The 15,514-nt window shown below is 55.6% G+C and overlaps 2 protein-coding genes across 2 annotated transcripts; both read left to right on the forward strand.

The window, feature by feature from the left end:
* Positions 1 to 613: 613 nt before the first annotated feature.
* Positions 614 to 5,571, forward strand: KRT19 (keratin 19). The gene is made up of 6 exons (XM_033183063.1): positions 614 to 1,196; positions 3,819 to 3,901; positions 4,093 to 4,249; positions 4,657 to 4,818; positions 4,929 to 5,054; positions 5,189 to 5,571. Exons 1-6 carry the CDS (start codon positions 777 to 779, stop codon positions 5,441 to 5,443), a joined length of 1,203 nt encoding a protein of 400 aa, XP_033038954.1. The 5' UTR covers positions 614 to 776; the 3' UTR covers positions 5,444 to 5,571.
* A 4,316-nt stretch (positions 5,572 to 9,887) lies between these two features.
* Positions 9,888 to 15,234, forward strand: KRT15 (keratin 15). Its single transcript, XM_033183048.1, has 8 exons — positions 9,888 to 10,616; positions 11,772 to 11,854; positions 11,977 to 12,133; positions 12,679 to 12,840; positions 12,934 to 13,059; positions 13,252 to 13,472; positions 14,307 to 14,332; positions 14,854 to 15,234. The coding sequence occupies exons 1-8, from the start codon at positions 10,119 to 10,121 to the stop codon at positions 14,949 to 14,951; spliced, it is 1,371 nt and encodes a 456-aa protein (XP_033038939.1). The 5' UTR covers positions 9,888 to 10,118; the 3' UTR covers positions 14,952 to 15,234.
* Positions 15,235 to 15,514: the final 280 nt, after the last annotated feature.

The following is a 15,514-nucleotide window of genomic DNA, read 5'->3' on the forward strand; positions in this document are numbered from 1 at the left end:
ATTACTGGGGCTGGGCACAGTGGCTCACGCCTGCAATCCCAGCACTTTGGGCGGCTGAGGCGGGTGGATCACTTGAGGTCAGGAGTTTGAGACCAGCCTGGTCAACATGGTGAAACCCTGTCTTTACTAAAAATACAAAAATTAGCTGGGCGTGGTGGTGCGCTCCTGTAATCCCAGCTACTCAGGAGGCTGAGGCAGGAGAATCGCTTGAACTCGGGAGGTGGAGGCTGCAGTGAGCCGAGATCACATCACTGCACTCCAGCCTGGGCTACAGAGAGAGACTCTGTCTCCAAAAAAAGCAAAAACAAAATCACTGGGTCGGGGGTGTGCAGGAATATGAGCCCAGAGGGACTGTAATGCCCAGTGGTGTCAAACTCTGGGTGATCTAAAAGGGTGAGGGTCAGAACGTGGCTTCCAGGGACAGGGGTGTCTAAGTACGTCCCTGATGGGGGAAAGTCCAGAAGAGGGTCTGCAGAGCGAGAGTGGGGGCGCGGTGTGGGTCGGAGCTTCTGCGCGGACCGGGGCGGGGCAGCTCTGGAGGGCAGGGGCCTCTGGTCTCTGGGAGGGGAGGGAATTGACCAATGGGGAGAGCGCCCATATTTGCTCTCAGGAGCCTGTAAATTCCTCAGGGCTCAGATATCCGCCCCTGACACCACTCCTCCCTTCCCCCCTCCACCGGCCCCGGGCATAAAAGGCGCCAGGTGAGAGCCTCTCCGCTCCTTCCGCGAATCGCAGCCTCTGGGACCAGGGTCGCTCCGTCCGTGCTCCGCCTCGCCATGACTTCCTACAGTTATCGCCAGTCGTCGGCTACGTCGTCCTTCGGAGGCCTGGGCGGCGGCTCCGTGCGTTTTGGGCCGGGGGTCGCCTTTCGTGCGCCCAGCATGCACGGGGGCTCCGGCGGCCGCGGTGTGTCCGTGTCCTCTGCCCGCTTCGTGTCTTCGTCCTCCTCCGGGGGCTACGGCGGCGGCTACGGCGGCGTCCTGGCCGCGTCCGACGGGCTGCTGGCGGGCAACGAGAAGCTCACCATGCAGAACCTCAACGACCGCCTGGCCTCCTACCTGGACAAGGTGCGCGCCCTGGAGGCGGCCAACGGCGAGCTGGAGGTGAAAATCCGCGACTGGTACCAGAAGCAGGGGCCCGGGCCCTCCCGCGACTACAGCCACTACTACACCACCATCCAGGACCTGCGGGACAAGGTGGGCGGAGGCCTGACCGCGGGAAGTGCAGTGCACCTGCCGCGGAAACCCAGCCCTGCGGGCGGGGCGAGGTTCCAGGCGGGGCGGCTGGCGGGAGTCCGTTAGGACGTGGGAGGGTCCACAGGTGGGGCCAGTAAAGGGGGACAGGAGATGTGCGGGGCAGGACCTCGGGGCTGGATGCAGAGGCCGGGGTGGTGGAAAGGGGCGGGGAACTGGGCAGGGCAGGTAAGTAGGTGGGGCCTCTGGAGGCGGCTGGGGCAAGGTCTGAGCACCGGGAGGAAGAAGGGGCGCGGGTCAGCGAGGCCTGAAGAGTGGGGAGGAGATGGGACCCGGCTGTAGAGTGCCCAGAGGTCTAGGCCAGGGGCCGCGCTGCCGCAGGAAGATGCGAAAGTTCAGCTTTGGGCATCTGGTCCACCCGGGGCCAGTCTTGCCCCCCTGCCACCGCAGCATGGGGCCTCCTGCATTCCGTTTCTCTGGCCGGAAGGGTCTGGTGTTCATCCCTCTCAGGTTTTGGCCTCCTCCCACTCTCCCGCCCTGGGGCCCATTCCTTTAGAAAGAATGGGAGAGCCGGTCGTGGCCCCTGGGCGGAGTAAAGGAGGGAGGCTTGGTAAACCTCTGCTCGGGAGGACCCGGTACAGCGGCAGCTCCCTGTGGGGGAAAGAACGGATCTGCGTCACAGGCTCTTACGGGGGAACCCTAAGGGGCCTGAGGGGTAGGACTTGGTCTCCACCCACAGGGAAGGAGAAATTAATCGGGTCGTGAAGAAATGTATCAGAAGCCATGGAACATTTACAGCCGCACACGCTGGGTCCCCCAACACACAGATCCCCAAAATCTTTTCCAGTGCTGTACTCGTGGCATAGACCCAGACCCACAGAACAGGAGGAAGCGCTAGAGATGTCAACAGCCAACAAAAACAGTGCTTTACACATGCAGTTTAAATTTAAAATTACACAATTTAAAATTTTAAATTAAAATTTAAAATTACACAATTTAAAATTTTTAAATTAAAATTTAAAATTACACAATTTAAAAATTGTGACCTACAGGGGTTGGGCACTGTGGCTCAAGCCTAACCCCAGCACTTTGGGAGGCCAAGGTGGGGGATTGCTTGAGCCCAGGAGTTCTAGACCAGCCTGGCAAACATGGTGAAATCCTGTCTCTACTGAAAATACAAAAATTAGCCAGGTGTGGTGGTGCATGCCTGTAATCCCAGCTACCCGGGAGGGTGAGGCAGGAGAATCACTGGAACCCAGGAGGCAGAGGCTGCAGTGAGCCAAGATTGCACGATTGCACTTCAGTCTGGGTGACAAAGCAAGATTCTGTCTCAAAAAAAAAAAAAAAAAAAAAAAAAGAAAAAATTAGCCAGGTATGGTGGCGTGTGCCTTGCAGTGAGCCGTACGTGATCAGTGCCACTGCACTCCAGCCTGGGGCAACAGAGTGAGACCCTGTCTCCAAAAAACAAAAACAACAACAAAAAAAATTGGGGCAATAAGTGCATTTTACTATGCCCCCTTACACATTCTTTTTCTCACCTCTGTGTGTGTGTGCAAACGCACACACACGAATGGGTGAAACAATTCTCACCATACTATGGGAAATCCCCTCTGATATTTTATAGCCTATTTTGTTACATTAAAAAACTACACAGTTGGCCGAGCGTGGTGGCTCATGCCTGTGATCCCAGCACTTTGGGAGGCCGAGGCGGGCGGATCACGAGGTCAGCAGATCGAGACCATCTTGGCTAACATGGTGAAACCCTGTCTCTACTAAAAATACAAAAAAATTAGCCGGGCATGGTGGCGCCTGTAGTCCCAGCCACTCGGGAGGCTGAGGCAGGAGAATGGCGTGAACCTGGGAGGTGGAGCTTGCAGTGAGCCGAGATCGCGCCACTGCACTCCAGCCTGGGCGACAGAGTGAGACTCTCAAAACAAACAAACAGAAAAACTATACAATCACCACCTGGTGCATTGACTAATGAGTGATGACCTGCTCTTTGAAAAACAGAACCCAATTACCTTAATCAATATAAGCTGGCTGTTGTGACTGTGCCCCTTAGGTCAGAAAGACCTCAGGTTGGGGTGAATTTGGATGAGGCATCATCCTAAACTTTATAGTTTCCACCTCTGTAAGATAGGAGTACACGCTGACCTAGCAGTGAGGTTCCAGAAGCTATAAAAGATGAGATACAAAGTGCCTGGCACATAATAGATACTCAACAAATGGGATTCTCTTCCCTGGGGGCAAAATGTGCTTTGCATAGTTGAAGGGGGAGCGAGGGGGGCAGTTATAGACAAAATTTCCCCCGCATCTGGTTTATAGACCTTCTTCAGGCCATTTAGAATTTCACTGCACACAGGTCTCAGACATATCCTCCCCAGGCTTGCCTTCCTGCCCTCCCCGCCCATGCCCCCCTGGCTCCAGTGTTTCCGCCTGCCCTAGCTCCTGGGCATGGACTATTTCCAAGGCCTCCCAGAGGGTGGGCAAATGGGTGGCAGATGTTGGCTAGGGCTTTGGTCTCTAGGGAGCTGGGGTATATTCATTTGCTCCCCTCTCTCTTCTGGGAAGAAAGCGAGTGGGCAGTGCCTATGTGTTGAACTGGTGCCAACCTCTGCCTTCCAGATTCTTGGTGCCACCATTGAGAACTCCAGGATTGTCCTGCAGATCGACAATGCCCGTCTGGCTGCAGATGACTTCCGAACCAAGTGAGTGTCTCTGCCCTGGGTGCTGCAGAAGCCAGGACCTGGGTAGGGGTTGGAGGCTTTGGAATCTGCCCTCACCTAGCCTAGCTGGCCTGAACCTAACTCCCTTACGGACTCCTGAACTCTGGGGAGGTAGGGAAGTCTTCAGAGATGCTGGGGAAGCTCTGCCTGGCTGCAACTATTTCCTTTGAAAGGTTTGAGACGGAGCAGGCTCTGCGTATGAGCGTGGAGGCCGACATCAACGGCCTGCGCAGGGTGCTGGATGAGCTGACCCTGGCCAGGACTGACCTGGAGATGCAGATCGAGGGCCTGAAGGAAGAGCTGGCCTACCTGAAGAAGAACCATGAGGAGGTGGGTTTCAAGCTGAGTCTTTCTTCCATCCTTCCCTAACCTCCCAGGGCTGAAGACTCTTTTATTCTATATTCTCTGACCATGGTAACACTTGGTGCACCCTCACCATGGCCCTGGGTGTGGGATTATGGATCCCAGGGTTCCAAGAGGAATCAGTGATGACCCAGTCTGTCCCCCAGTGCTAGTTACTAGGTCTGCACCTGAAAACTAAGCCCCTTTGGCCTGAAGGGTTGGGAAGTGACCTGGGCCAGGCCCAGTGGGGTGTGGGCCCTGACATGCCCATCTCTGCTGTATCTTTTCAGGAAATCAGTGTGCTGAGGGGCCAAGTGGGAGGGTGGGGAAGTGACCTGGGCCAGGCCCAGCGGGGTCTGGGCCCTGACATGCCCATCTCTGCTGTATCTTTTCAGGAAATCAGTGTGCTGAGGGGCCAAGTGGGAGGCCAGGTCAGTGTGGAGGTGGATTCGGCTCCGGGCACTGATCTCGCCAAGATCCTGAGTGACATGCGAAGCCAATACGAGGTCATGGCCGAGCAGAACCGGAAAGATGCTGAAGCCTGGTTCACCAGCCGGGTACGCAGAGGGAAGCAGGCACCCTTTGGGGGTTGGCAAGGGGAGGGCTTGGTGTTCCCTACGTGAAGGTCTGCCTCAGTGCTTATTTCCTCTTCCTCCTCTCTCTGCAGACGGAAGAATTGAACCGGGAGGTGGCTGGCCACACGGAGCAGCTCCAGATAAGCAGGTCCGAGGTCACTGACCTGCGGCGCACCCTCCAGGGTCTTGAGATTGAGTTGCAGTCCCAGCTGAGCATGGTATGTGTCCCCCTGCTTCCCTGTGCAGTGCACACTTATGTGCTTACAGCCTAGGGCAACCTGGCTGGTGGCTGTGCCCACGCCCTCTCTGGGAACCGGGCTCTGCTGAGTCACACCCCCCTCCCTACCCTCAGAAAGCTGCTTTGGAAGACACACTGGAAGAAACCGAGGCGCGCTTTGGAGCCCAGCTGGCGCATATCCAGGCGCTGATCAGTGGTGTTGAAGCCCAGCTGGGCGATGTGCGAGCTGATAGTGAGCGGCAGAATCAGGAGTACCAGCGGCTCATGGACATCAAGTCGCGGCTGGAGCAGGAGATTGCCACCTACCGCAGCCTGCTCGAGGGCCAGGAAGATCACTACAACAACCTGTCCGCCTCCAAGGTCCTCTGAGGCAGCAGGCTCTGGGGGCTTCTGCTGTCCTTCGGAGGGTGTCTCCTGGGTAAGGGGATGGGAAGGAAGGGACCCTTACCCCTGGCTCTTCCCCTGACCTTCCAATAAAATTTTATGGTCCAAGGGAGGAATGATGTTCGGTTTGTTATTTCAGCCCATGGAGAAATGGGTCAGGCCTTGGCCCTGTTTAGGTTTTATTTGAACCAAAGTTCACTCTGTCCCAGGAAAGTAGGGGGAGGATACTCACATACTTTGCCTGTAATGGTAATTCCTGTTTGTAGAAGCAGAAGTCTTCATTTATTCAACCTGTTCCTTAAAATAACCTTGTGAAATAAGCGTTGCTTCCTGTTTACAGAGGTAAACTAAGGCTCAGAGAGGTGAAGTGGTTTGTTCTATATGTAACTACTCTAACGCATGGCAAAGGTGGGATTTGAAATTGTTTTTGCTGCCAGATTGTTTTCTTTCTACTCCCCAGGAGGTTGAGGTATCTGTGTGAAATTAATGTTTATTGAACACCTACTACGTGCCATTGAATAAAAAACAGCCCTAAAAGGTAGTATGAGCTGCATGTTATAGATCAGGAAATAGGCTCAGAGAGGTTCAGTAACTTGTCCAAGGCCACACAGTGACTACATGGTAGAGCCAGAACTAGAACCTAAGTTGCCTGATTCTTAGCCCATGGTGCCATCCCCAGCCAGGTGGTCTCCTGGAGTTGATGCCCCTGGTGCCCATCTTGCTGACATTCCAGTCTCGCTCCATATGAAAGCTCAGGCTGGGGATCCCTAGGGGCAGTTCCTCCTGACACATTTCTCCACCTCACTGAAACGGGATTTGTGGCCAGGCATCCTGCTTGGAGCAAGGCTGGGGAGGCTGTACCTGTCAGTGTTGTGTGTGTGTGCATGCACTAACACATCCACCCATTTTTGGGGCAGCCCTGCATAAGCCCTTTAACGCCCACCAGCCCATACCTGGGCCCAGAGCCTGGAATGGGACCCAGCAGTGACCCAGACCTCCCAAAGAGACCCCCAACTTGGCTTGCCTGGGGCCTGCCCTGGGCCAGCTTCCTGGTACAACTCTGCCCTTGGGTGGGTATGGCCCTGCTCCTGTGGTTTACAGTTCAGCTGCCAAGAACTGAGGCCAATTCAAGGTAAGGAAGAGGCCCCAAAAGAAGTCCCACTTCTTCCTGGTGGAGAGGTGAGGGCTGCAGGCCCAATCCTGTGAGTAATGGGGACAAGTGAGGGATACTAGTTCCACACCCGCATGCTGCCAAACATACTCAGCACCCTGCTAAGGAGACCGGAGACCCCATTATGGCCATGGCCCGAAGGAGGAGCTGTTTTCTCCATTTCCTGTGGGTCTCAGGTTGATTATGAACATGTAACCCCCGAGACCCCCTGCTGTAGCCTGGACTGGGACCCCCTTCTGCTCCCTCCCCAGCTGTCCTGTTCTGGCCTCCAGCACCCACAAACCCCCACCCCCCACTTCTCAGGAAGCCTTAGAGCTGGAGGGAGAGGCCTGGCTGCACCCCCAGCTGGGATTGCCCAGAGGCACTTGTCCCTGCCCATGAAAGCCTCTCTTGTCACAGCTGAAACCTTCCCTCTGCCTCAGGGTCCCCTGGAATGTGGCTGTGGGGCGGGGTCTGGGCCCACACAGGTGAGGCAGGTGACTGTCAGGTCTCAGGCCCGAGTGTCAGGAATGAAGCCTTCCTTTGTGTGTGCACTGTGCGGGGTGGGGCTGGACTGGAGACCTGGGACAAGAGAGAGAGGGGAGTGGGGGAGTTGGGGGGAGCGCCTTTACCTCCTTCTGGTCATTGTGTCCACTTCAGTCTGTTGAGCATTTCCTGTGAGTCATCTTGCTCCATCTGAGAGTCAGACTGGGCTGGAGTTATTTCCATTTTCCTGATTGGTAGACTGAGGATCAGGGAGAGGAGGCGTCATTACCCAAAGCCACCCACCTGGTAAACGGGAAAAGAGCGGTTTAAAGGTATGTCCCTGGGCTCCAGGCCACGCCCTCTGTCCGTGGCATTTCCCTGGGGAACAGGGGAGGTGTGGGAGGGTTCTAAGGTTGATGGAGACTTCCTTCTCTTTGTGCCCTCAAATGCTCACTATGGCCCTGAGGCTGGCGGAGTCTGTTAATGGCCCCAGTTTAAATCAGGAACCAGGCTCAGAGATGTTGATTCTCTTTCCACTGGGCTGCACTGCCCCATTCCAAGGAGAAAGGCTGACCCCACAGATGGCCCCATCTGGCTGCAGTGGGCAAAGATCAGAAACTGGCACAGTGTCCTGGGCAGGCTGCCTGGGGCAGGGCCCAGGGCTACAGCCTGGGCTGGGGCCAGACAGAGCTTTATCCTCGCAAGGCCATCCCACCTGGGCTAATGAGGCGGCCCCGGGCCCCACCCAGATCTGGAGCCCACAGTAGCGGTTTGGACTGAAACCAGGGGTTTGTGCGTGAGCTGCAGCCCCTGGCCTGGGCCTGTGAGTGTAGGGAAAGCCACCTCGCGGGGCTGCTGGAGGAGAGTCAGGTGCAGAAGGGGATCTGGCTGGGGTCCAGCCCTTCCTCACCTGGGGGTGACCGGCGAGTAATTGTTCTTGTGTTAATTGCTGGGGCCACAATGTCTGCAGAGGCTTTTAATGAGCTCTGGATGATCTGAGTTTGATTATTTTTCTTTCGGAGGAAAAGACAATACCCTCCCACCATGAGACAATGCCACACTGTCTGTGCCCAGCACTGGAGGCCAGGCTCACTGCAAAGCTGGGTGAGAAGGAACCCATCCCCAGCCTTGCTGGCTGGCAGTTCCCCTTGCCAGCCCAGCTGAGATGCAGGAATTTGGGGTCTGCAAGAAGGACTCTTTTTCCCGTGCCCTGTTTGGTTGAGGGTGTGAGGACCTGCTTGAGTCCTGGCTTTGCCCCTTACCAGTGGTGCCACCTGGCACAAGTTGCTTCACTTCTCCAAGTTTCAATTTCGTTCTTTCTGAATCTTGGGTGGGGGTCACCCTCTGTTGGGAGGATGAGAAGAGGCGATGGATGCAAAAGTCCTTTGTGAATCACAAAGTGCAGGGTAGAAGTAAAGGATTATGCTATTATAGCAAAAGAAGAACCTAAGAACAACCTGCATTGCCCCATAGGTGCTGGCTATGGAAGGGCGATGCTGCTGAGCCGAAGAACACAGTGAGGCTTACAGGGCATGTTTTGATGCCCAATGACAAAGCCCCTCCTGGTGAGGGCACTCAGGCCCAGGTGCTGGTCATGCACCCTGGCCCCTGCATGTCTGGCACCTGGGTGGGGAGCCAGGAGGAGGCAGGATGGTGACTCTTGGGCTGCACGGCTTGCCTGGAAGTGAGACTTTAAAAGGTAAATGTCCACAGTCTTACCATGGTAATTGGTAGAGCCAGGATTTAAACCCCAGGCCTGAGGGACTCCAGAGCCCTGTCCACTTCACCATGCTGCAACCTGGGCTAGGAATCCTCTTCCTGAGTTTCTGTAAGCCCTGGGGCCAGGTCCAGAGGGCTGAGCCACACCTCCAAGAGGCACTGCCCACAGGTATCAGGTGTCCCTGAGCCGGTGGCAGAGAAAAGGGCCCTCCTGAGTGTTCAACTCCCCATCTTTGTGAAGTGATGCCTTGGTCTTCAAGATCTCCAGTGTCTTCCAGCCTGCCCGCCAATCTCCCGTCTCTTCCCTTCCATAGCACTCAGGCACATAGAGCCTTCTGCAGCGGCCCCTCCCCAGCCAGCACTTGACAGGACAGATGGGGGCTAATCTGGCCCTGCTAAGCAGCAACATGCTGCTTGGAACTTGCCCCAGCCTTATCAGCGGAGGTTTGCCCCAACACATCCCAGAAGCGAGCAAAGGTTTAGCGCTATGCAGTTGGCAGGTGTCGGGATCATCAGTCATCCCCTTGTCAGCCCCGAGCCTGCTGGGCTTTTGTGAGGGTGCCAGGGACACAGGCTGGAGGCTGGCAGGAGGGGAGTAGAGGTGGGAGGAGGGGAGTCCATCTGCAGCACCAGGGAAGGGATGGATGCTGGCTCCTCTGGTCACCTCAGCTGGAACACTACTCAAGGTCCCTGGCTCCTGTCCTCGAACTGCCCCCAGCTCTGCATTCCCATCCCCAGAGGCCTCCACTCCCCCTGAGCCCTGCAGTCTCTCACTCACTCACAGGGTTTTGAGTTGAATAACACAGTGTAATGATCAGGAAGTGGACTCCCAAACCGAGAACACGGAGCCGTCCCCTCGGGCAGAGGCTCAGGGCTCGGGGCAGTGGAGAAGTCCAGCTGAGGGCACAGTTGGCTTGAGCTGCTCTCAGTTCAGGTAGAGGCTTTGGTAGCCGTGCTGTGATGAGAGTTCACTCCCTGCTGCTCTCTTCTGGCATGGAGAGATGAACCTGTAATCCAAGTGTTAAAACCGTGCCCCGGGGGAAAACACTATTAATTCTGAATCATCTCTTTTGTTGCATTAAAAAAAAATAGAAGAGAAAAACTTCACACGAGCCACTCAAGGTGTGCAGGCAGCTGTGTTTGTCAGGAAGGCAGAAGGAGTTGGCTTTGCTTTGGGGGAGGAGACGAGGTCCCACAACACCCTCTGAGGGGAATATAAGGAGCCCCAGAGTGCAGCCTGGCCTGGTACCTCCTGCCAGCGTCTCTTGGGTTTGCTGAGAACCCACGGGCTCCAGCTACCTGACGATGACCACCACATTTCTGCAAACTTCTTCCTCCACCTTTGGGGGTGGCTCTACCCGAGGGGGTTCCCTTCTGGCTGGGGGAGGTGGCTTTGGTGGGGGTAGTCTCTATGGGGGAGGTGGAAGTCGAAATATCTCAGCTTCTTCTGCTAGGTTTGTCTCTTCAGGGTCAGGAGGGGGCTACGGGGGTGGCATGAGGGTCTGTGGCTTTGGTGGAGGGGCTGGTAGTGCTTTTGGTGGAGGCTTTGGAGGGGGCATTGGTGGGGGTTTTGGTGGTGGCTTTGGTGGTGGCGATGGTGGTCTCCTCTCTGGCAATGAGAAAATTACCATGCAGAACCTCAATGACCGCCTGGCCTCCTACCTGGACAAGGTACGTGCCCTAGAAGAGGCCAATGCTGACCTGGAGGTGAAGATCCGTGACTGGTACCAGAAGCAGGCCCCGACCAGCCCGGAATACGACTACAGCCAATACTTCAAGATCACTGAAGAGCTCCGGGACAAGGTGAGTCCTCAGATGTCAAAGAGAGGGGAGCAGGTGGCTGGTACCCTGTACATGGCTCTAATGTCAGTGTTACTGCTGACTCGAGGAAATCCTTTCCTGCCCAGGCAACGACTGTCTGGTGTGTAACCTCAGCAAATTTGGAATGCACCTGCTGTCCAGGTGCAGAGGCCAGTGCACATCTTCTCAACTTGGTGGTGGTGCTGGGGGAGGAAGGGAGAGGTCTTGGGAATCTGGTTAGGACCAACAGGGGCACAAGTGGGGGCAATTATAAAGAGCCAGGGGCAGTAGCTCACACCTGTAATCCCAGCGCTTTGGGGGGCCAAGGTGATAGGATTGCTCGTGTTCAGGAGTTAGAGGCTGTAGTGAGCTATGACTGTGCCACTGCACTCCGGCCTAGGTGACACAGTGAGAACCTGTATCTAATGGAAAAAAACAATAATTAAAAAAAAAGAGCAACTCACCTTCCCTACCTCATGCACCCTGCGGGCTTCTGCGTAAAGCATTCCTTTACCTCTTTGGCAAGAATGGGATTGGAGTGTAGCCTCATGAGTCCCAGATGCTAGAACCTCTTGTCTTTTCCTGTAAAGAGGTCTTTTGTGCCAAAAGTACTGTTGGGTCTTATGAGACCTGGGAACTCATTACACATTCTGTCACCCACTCACTCACCTTTTTACTCCCCGAGGCTGGGTTCCTCATTTGTAAAATGCCTTCTTTAGCTGCCCTCCAGGTTGCTACTGGCTGAAATGTTCTGTAGATCCATGGCTGTGTCCAAGATGTGCAGGAGGCAGTGACCATGAGCTGTCCACATGGAGGCTGGTGGAGTGTCTCTGAGAGGGCCATTGTCAGAGCTGACCACACCCCACTCCACCACTCTTCTGGGCAACCAATTCCCACAGGCAGTACTGTCTCCTTGGTCTTTCGTGCCCTGGAGACAAGGAGGGCAGCTCCTCAGGTGTCTCAAGGAGGCTGGTATGGGACAAAACCAGAAGTGAACACTCAAGATGAGGCTGGACTCTGCCCACCCCAGAGGCCCTACAGATTTTTGTTGGTGGTGTCAGAGGGGTGATCGTCAGTGAGGGGCTGGCCTTGGGTGCAGAGCAGAGAGCAGCAAGGGAGAGAGAGGAGTCCTCTAGATACTGACTCTCTCTCCTGCAGATCATGGCCACCAACATCGACAACTCCCGGGTCATTCTGGAGATCGACAACGCCAGGCTGGCTGCAGACGACTTCAGGCTCAAGTGCGCTACCCGCTCCCTCTCCTCTTCCTGCATTACCCACTTTACTTGGCCTTCTCCTGGGTCTGACTCAGGCAGCCAAGACCCCTCCCACTTCCTTCTTTGGCCTCCCTCTCTCTCCTCAGGTATGAGAATGAGCTGGCTTTGCGCCAGAGTGTTGAGGCTGACATCAACGGCCTGCGCCGAGTCCTGGATGAGCTGACTCTGGCCAAGACTGACCTGGAGATGCAGATCGAGGGCCTGAATGAGGAGCTAGCCTACCTGAAGAAGAACCATGAGGAGGTGAGAGCTGGCCCCCATCACCCCTGAACCCGAGAGAGGTGGGGAACCTCTTCCCAAAACACACTTAAATTGCCCAGAGGGAAAGACAGCGGCTCCAGGAAGCCCTCCCAGGTTTTCGCGAGATTAAGTCGGTGGGAGGCAGAGTGGGGCTGCTGGTACTTCCTCATAGTTGGCCTGGGGCTTAGTGGTTCAGAAACACCCCCAACCCCCAAAACCAGGTGTCCTCATGGAGAGGAAGGGGCACTGTCCTCTGGTAGCCCAGACCCACAGCCAGGCCAGGTGGCCAGTAGGAATGACTGACTTCCTGATTGGCTTTGTGAGCTGACATCAGGGCCCCACAGTCTCCGGGTCCTCCCTCGGCAGGACCTAGAGCAGCAGAGAGCTCCTCAGAGCTCAGGGGTCCCTGTGACCAAACCTCTTCATGTGCAATGGGGAACATCGGTTGGGGTGCGTTAGGGGCAGAGCCAGGATTGGCATGTGGGACCCCAGACTCTCAGGTTTCTCTTCTGCTCTCCATCTCTAAATGGGCCCCTCCCACTCTGCAGGAGATGAAGGAGTTTGGCAGCCAGCTGGCCGGCCAGGTCAATGTGGAGATGGACGCAGCACCGGGAGTGGACCTGACCCGCGTGCTGGCAGAGATGAGGGAGCAGTATGAGGCCATGGCGGAGAAGAACCGCCGGGATGCTGAGGCCTGGTTCTTCAGCAAGGTGGGCCTGATCTCCTGCCCTGCCCTGCCTGCCCCAGCTCCCTGAGTCTCTGAGGAGGCCCCAGGGCTCACTTCTCTTGTGCATGATCTATAGACTGAGGAGCTGAACAAAGAGGTGGCCTCCAACACAGAAATGATCCAGACCAGCAAGACGGAGATCACAGACCTGAGACGCACAATGCAGGAGCTGGAGATCGAGCTGCAGTCCCAGCTCAGCATGGTACGGCCACCCTCGCCCCATCCCAGCCTCTCGGGTGGTAGAAGCTCCCACCCTTCTTGGCTGGTTAAGCCTTGGAGTTCTCAAGCCCCCTCAAGAGGTGGTTCCCTAAACTTCATTCAGCGCCCCCTTCCCGCTTGCCCTCAGTGACTTCCTTTCTAGTCTGATGTGTCTATGCATCTGTCACTCCCCCAGAAAGCTGGGCTGGAGAACTCGCTGGCCGAGACAGAGTGCCGCTATGCCACGCAGCTGCAGCAGATCCAGGGGCTCATCGGTGGCCTGGAGGCCCAGCTGAGTGAGCTCCGATGCGAGATGGAGGCTCAGAACCAGGAGTACAAGATGCTGCTTGACATAAAGACGCGGCTGGAGCAGGAGATTGCCACCTACCGCAGCCTGCTGGAGGGCCAGGATGCCAAGTAGGCGCCTGGGCACCGGGGGAGGAGTGATGAGGGCTGCTTGTGGCTGCGGAGCAGCGTCATCCTAAGGGAATGGCAGGGTGTCCCTAAGCAGCCTCGAGGGACTGTGAAAAGAGAACTGAGCAAGGAGGGAGGATCTGGACTCTGCGCTCTGGTCCTTGGCTGTTTCCTGGGGCAGGTCACTTCCTCTCTCTGGATCCATGTTTCTTCTGTAAATGATAGAGGCTGGGCTAGTGGTAGTTAAGATCTAGTGCTCGTTCCATTCTCTGCATGAAATAGATGGGTATTCTTGTAGTTCACAATCTCGACCGGGCTTGGTGGCTCACACCTGTAATCCCAGCACTTTTGGGGGTCCGAGGTGGATGGATCACTTGAGGTCAGGAGTTAGAGACCAGCATAGCCAATATGGTGAAACCCAATCTCTACTAAAAATACAAAAATTAGCCAGGCATGGTGGTGGGTGTCTGTAATCCCAGCTACTGGGGAGGCTGAGGCACAAGAATCACTTGAACCCGGGAGGCGGAGGTTTTAGTGAGCCGAGATCGTGCCATTGCACTCCAGCCTGGGCAACAGAGCAAGACTCCATCTCAAAAAAACCCAAAAAACAAAAAACAAAAAAAACCCAAAAAACAAACAAAACAAAACAAGATTCTGTCTACTTGGGGGTAGCAGGCCTGGATGGGCTAGCAGGATGTCCCACCCCTAGAGGAGTCAGGTGTGTGCGTGGTGGTGGTGTAGGGTCTGAAAAGGACTGCATAGCTATCTACATGAGCTTCCCTTAGGGACACCTGAGCTTGTGCCCTTTGCTTAAATCAGCTTCCCTCTTTCTTTCAGGATGGCTGACACTGGCATCAGGGAAGGTAGGAAGGCTTCACTCTTCTGGTGTGGGGTGGGGAGGGGAGATGTTGAAGCCACCACTCCCTTCGGAATAGGGAGGAAGGAGAAAGAGCCCAAACATTCCATTAGGTGAGAACATTCCCATTCCATTAGATGCCTCTTCCCCCGTGGGACCTTCTGTCAGCCCCAGGTGAGATTGGGGCTGGTGATTTATTGAGAAACTTCCAGGTTGAGTAGGCTTCATCCAGGGCCTGTCTCTCCCCAGGCCCCATCTTCATACACTTCCGCTAAGATGCCCACAATTCATCCCCCTTCACGTGCAGCTTGAAAAGCTCTGGCATTGTTGTCCCTGCCGGGCATACCTGCCATTGCCCGTCTCTGTGATGAGCAATTCAACACCAGATCTCTGGCAGCTCTTGAGGGATTGGCCAGTGGCCATTCTCAGGGCTGCTGCCTAGTTTTCCCGGAGCCTCGCCAAGGTCCTGGCCACCTTGGGAGAGAGGGGAGGTTCCCCCACTCTAAAGCCTGCTCCTTCTCTCTCTAGCCTCTTCAGGAGGTGGCAGTAGCAGCAGCAATTTCCGCATCAACGTAGAGGAGTCAGTGGATGGAAAGGTGGTTTCTTCCCGCAAGAGAGAAATCTAAGTGCCCATTGCAGGAGAAGCATCCCTTGCCACTGCCCACTCTCATCAGGCCAAGTGGAGGACGGGCCAGAGGGCCTGAGCATGCACACTCCAGTCCCCGCCTCAGAGAGCTGAAAAGGGTCCCTCCGTCTTTTATTTCAGGGCTTTGCATGCGCTCCGTTCCCCCTCTACCTCTCCCCGCCTTCTTTAGAGCGAGGAGGTGCAGAAGCAGCTGCGTGGTGTAACAAGCTCATTTGTACTGTGTCTGTTCATGCAATAAAGCATGACTTTTCCTTTTGCAAATATCTCTTGGCAGTATGTCCATTTTTTGTTGATGGGGTCCTGGTTGGCCTCTGACCTCTGAGGAGACCCAGGGTCCACGTGGTGACATCTCCCCCTACTTTGGCCTCTTCCCCGCATGACCACAATTCTTTTGGGTACCCAGGGCACTGGTGGCTGGGGCAAACATAGTGCTACTCAGGTGATTTGCTCTTCTGGGTCACCATGGGGTGACCAGGGAAGTGAGGGTGGGAAGGTTTCCTAAGAACAGTTTGGTGTACCCAGCACAGAACTCGACACATCTTA

Source organism: Trachypithecus francoisi, unplaced genomic scaffold (assembly GCF_009764315.1).
Source record: "Trachypithecus francoisi isolate TF-2019V2 unplaced genomic scaffold, Tfra_2.0 Lachesis_group20, whole genome shotgun sequence".
Taxonomy (NCBI): Eukaryota; Metazoa; Chordata; class Mammalia; order Primates; family Cercopithecidae; genus Trachypithecus; species Trachypithecus francoisi.